The 4,739-nt window shown below is 34.7% G+C and overlaps 1 protein-coding gene across 3 annotated transcripts in view; it reads left to right on the top strand.

The window, feature by feature from the left end:
* LOC108746318 overlaps window positions 1-4,739 on the top strand; it is a 35,564-nt gene that overhangs the window by 23,982 nt on the left and 6,843 nt on the right. For all 3 annotated transcript variants that reach the window (XR_001939161.1, XM_018483022.1, XM_018483021.1), the window contains 3 exons: window positions 3,232-3,464; window positions 3,576-3,787; window positions 4,151-4,362. Coding sequence is in view for 2 of the 3 variants with exons in the window: in XM_018483022.1 (XP_018338524.1) it covers window positions 3,232-3,464; window positions 3,576-3,787; window positions 4,151-4,362 (657 nt within the window). In the remaining variant the exon portion in view is untranslated. The remainder of the gene's footprint in view (window positions 1-3,231; window positions 3,465-3,575; window positions 3,788-4,150; window positions 4,363-4,739) is intronic.

The following is a 4,739-nucleotide window of genomic DNA, read 5'->3' as shown; positions in this document are numbered from 1 at the left end:
ATATAATTCTAACACAGACTAGTTGATCGCGTTCTCCAGCCGATACGATCCAGCCGATCGATTCGAAGAGATCGACGCTTCAGCGAGTATTCGCCGATCTGACAACAAAATCACTATTATGAACAATCGATCGTTGGAGACTAATCGATGATGTTTTCAATGTAAAACAAATAGATTGCGAAAATGTCGCGTTCACGGAGCAGCAAATAATCCATTTTATGTTGTACCACACACAAACGATCCGTAAAATTCCACTTCCTTCCCTTTCTACTGATCAAGTCGAAGGCCCTGCTTGCATACGAAATCATTTAGAAACTCTTCCACGATGAAAGTGAGAGTCTTTCCACTTTCAATTGTTAGAAAACCATCGCAATGCCCATCTCTCGCGGTACACCACATGCATTTTTCAGTGGCATTCGAGAAATCCGAGCTTAACCGTCAATCAGCTCGAAGTTATCGCGTTATTTAATTCCGGAACTAAATCATTGTTTTGCCATTTTTTTCCTTAATAATATTATATTTTCCAAATAATATTATATAAGTATAATACAAATGTCATATATTATTGTCATGCAATTTATCATTAATTACTTAATCATTATACAAGAAGAAAACAATTTGCAATCTGATTGTATCTGGTTAGCACGGAAAGTTTTGCAGTTCAATGAAGATACGCGTTTCCGCAATTCTGCAGATTATATCAGGTGCTTCTTCGTTAATGGGCCTCCGTGCAGCACTGGAAAATTCGCGTTATCGTTTCGAAAGTTCGTCTGCTCAAATGAGAGAAACTTTCACTGTTAAACGAGCGATAATAATGGCATTGTACTGGACACCCGCAAAGCAAGCATTTCGTTTTTTTATTCAAGGAAAATACTCTTGGCTATTTCTTCCTCAAGTAAAAGTATTGTATTTCCATCTTTTCGCGAGGAAACCACTCATCAGCGGCAAATTAGCGAAATCCCTTGATTATATATCGGAAAGCGGATAAAAGTGAATTCAGAATCATGCGAGCGAGAAAAACAGTTAATCCCGCGCGGCGGAGTGGATTATTAACGACTTCCGTGTCGCCATGTTCGCACAAAATTCGCCAGGAGTAAAGCATACGCCGGAGAAAGATGAATTATTCAATTGCGATAATTGACAATTGGATAGCTTTAATGCTCGCGGATAGAGACGCGCCAGTAGAATCGCTGTGCAAAGTGAAGATGAAACAATGGCCGGCATAATGCAGCTCGTTTTAAGCAGCTGTTTAGTTACGGCCCAGCACCGAAGAGATACTGATGATAATTCTCATGCCGACTCCATCGTCCGCACGACCGCTCATAATTGAACAAACGGCGCATTACAATTACTTCGGCCTCTCTGCGTGAAAGAGCAGCTTTCACGTTACGCCTCAGTGGCGAAGAAGAATCGATTCGTTCAATTTCATCAATAAACTGCATTATTAACTCATGTATTACAGATTCATTGCTATTAATTATCGCATATAATGAACTATAGAACTAAGTAGCATCGGATTTTATTACAGTAGGCGCGTTTGTTAATTTGATAGGATAATTTTTTATTGAATTGCATAAATAAAATCTTTCTGAAATTAAGAAAAAAAGGATTTTGTATTAGACTTTCACGAGTAGATACGAAATAAAGCCTTACGCGTTTTGAATTTGATTCACGAGAAACTCATATATCAAATACTAAATAGTTTTCTATTTAAGTTTTATTCTTCTATGTCAATTTATATTCTAAATATAAAAAAGATTTGCGTTGAATTAGTGAAAAAAATTTAACGGGATTACATTGATAGATAAAGTTAGATAAAATATAATTAATCTCTACCAATAGTAATTATTAGTAATTAATTCATGATTAATAGGGGACAGGTTTCCCTTGCTGTTTTTACTCACGATACTGTTTTTACTACGACGCTTGACGGAAGATACGAGTGTGTCTCCCAATCCTTTCCCGATACGAGAGTTTCTCTTTTACCTCGTGTTGCTTCTTACTCGTGCGCTACATGTCTACGCACTCATTACAGGCGAGAATAGCAGTTTGTACATGTGCAACAGGAAAGTCTTGTGACCGTACGTACGTGCCGCACGTACCTATCTCTTAATGCGATCGTTTGCCAGACGAGAGACTGTCGCACTTTGAATTCATGATCACCACTGTACAGAACGAAAGCATGTAATTGCAGCAGTTTGCAACTCTACGGATATTCGTCGGCGATTGTCTAGCCAGTCACAGTCGGACTATCATCTGGGCCAGAAGACGTAGCTCGAGATGATCTTACTCGTTCAGATACTTATAATCGGCATGCGTTCTACCCTTTCAACTAAACTGCAAATGAAAGTCCTGATTTAGCCACGGTACTCCTTAATCCGGTAAAATCCATAGTGTGTAGCTGCGATCTATTTAGATATATTTTAACGAAGTGTATTACTATTTGGTCGAGGTCTCGCGTGATTCTTTTTTTTTTAATGAACCATAGACTAGAATATATAAAAAAGTAGAATTTGATTGAAAATTAATAAATAATAGATTTAATTAATAAATATAGAAATATAAAAATTAATAAATAATAGATTTAATCGCAACTTTGTTGTTGTGTCTTGAATCTGTCGCAGCGATTTTATTTGTTTGAAATTGAATTATGCATTCAATTTATGTCCTTAGTAGAATTAAAAAATATTTGTATGTAATGAAGTAGAAAAAAATCATATAAATATAGAAATGTTTCATTATATCGATAATGCGACATTTGCTACGCTTTTTGAAAAAAATTTTAACGAGATTTTAGTTACTGATTATTAAATTTAATGTTGTATAAATATTTGAACAGGAAGTTGTTTTGTGTAAACTATTTTTACATGACATCGTTCGAAAATCTCTTCATAAGAGGAATCCTTTATATCTAATTAACTATAAGAGAGAACTGGATGCGATTATTACAGCATTGACACAGATTAAACTAACGTTTCATATAATAAATATATACCATTAATTTCATGCATAAGCGCAATTGAGCGTTTTAGCGAATTCAATATAATTATAGTCATAATCGCTTAAATCCATAGTCTTCAAAGTTTTCCTTTAGCGAAACTACGTTCCAGTACGAAAAAACAAACTTTGGCTTGATGAATCCTAGATAAATCTCAGACAGAATTAAAAAATATTAGAACCAAAGTTGTCCATGAGTTGTCCATTTTAACAAATTGTTTAATTGGCCTCCAGGTAACGACATCCTCGGCACTATTACCGTTCGAGTTGGTAACAATCAACCAGACTCAGCAACAAATCCCGTTTGCAATCAATTTACCGGATCTCTAGAGGAAGGGCGGCCCCTCTTTTTGCCTTGTAACCCACCGATGCCCGGAGCTTTCGTTTCGGTGCATCTGGAGGTCTCGAAGTTTGCCAATATTCCCGTGCAGTTGTCCTTGTGTGAGGCGTTCGTCTATACCGATCAGGTAGATTTAATCGTTGTGCAACAACTAGGTCTTACGTCAGAATGGAAATAAATCTATTTCTCCTTCTTCTATGGATGCGATAATGAGTGATTGCATAAAAAATGAATACAGGCCTTGCCAATTGAGAGGTGCCCTCAATTCCGAGACCAACCGCCAGGATCAACGGCAACTTACAACGGCAAATGCTACATATTTTACAATCGCCATCCGTTGATATTCAAGGAAGCTCTGGCATTTTGCCGATCGCGAGGTGGCACTCTCGTAGATGAGAGCAATCCAGCTTTGCAGGGATTCATTTCCTGGGAACTATGGAGACGGCACGGGTATATTCATTATTCATGTAGCTAATATATAAAGAAAATCTATGTGACTCGGTAATAGTATATATAATAAGAAAATTTAAAAATTGTCACGAAGAGAAAATGACATGAAAACATTTTGAACAAATTTTGAACTTTGAATTTTACAAATAAATTATAATTAAATAGCTCGAAACGTAATTAAAAATATTATATTAAAATTTTCGTTTTTAATATAATATACTGTATATTTTAAATACGTTTAATTATAATATATTTTTTTAATATATTACTTAAAAACGTCATATTAAATTTTTTTTAATAATACTAAAATAATCGTCTGTTTGGAAAATAATAAATGATCTTTTTTTTTTATTATTAATGAAGGAGCGATATGTCCATTCAGTATTGGATGGGCGCAGTTAGAGATCAGAAAGATCGGACGTTATGGAGATGGACCGGAAGTGGTGAGGAAGTGTCTGTTTCGTTCTGGGATCCATTACCAGGTGAAGAAGATTGTGTTCGGTACGACGGCAAAAAAAGCTGGCTTTGGTCCGATACACCTTGCTCATCTCGGCTTAATTTTATCTGTCAGCATCGTGAGTATCATCTTACTTGCTACACATTCGCATTTCTGTTTTTTAAGCAATATTCCAGAAAAGATACTTTAAATATAATATATTTAAAATAATGTATTTAGAAGTTTCTTATTTGTGAGATTCTGTGAAAGTCTAACATAATATATCGTACGTCAATCATTAAAAATTTTTTAACCATGAATTTTCCATCTAAAATTATTTAATTTATATTCTGAAAAATATAAAATTCTAAAAAAATCTTCAATTGTTAGTTATTGGTGAAATAAATGTTCTTAAGATATATTTTTTCTTAAATTTCTCTTTGATATATTTTATTCTTATTTAAAGTCTTCAATCTATTTGTTGATTAAAACTCTGTATTTAATATTTTTCTACTT

This window comes from Trachymyrmex septentrionalis, unplaced genomic scaffold (assembly GCF_001594115.1).
Source record: "Trachymyrmex septentrionalis isolate Tsep2-gDNA-1 unplaced genomic scaffold, Tsep1.0 scaffold167, whole genome shotgun sequence".
In the NCBI taxonomy this organism is placed as follows: domain Eukaryota; kingdom Metazoa; phylum Arthropoda; class Insecta; order Hymenoptera; family Formicidae; genus Trachymyrmex; species Trachymyrmex septentrionalis.
The sequence above is the reverse complement of the archived record's forward strand: the minus strand, read 5'-3'. Positions and strand labels throughout refer to the sequence as shown.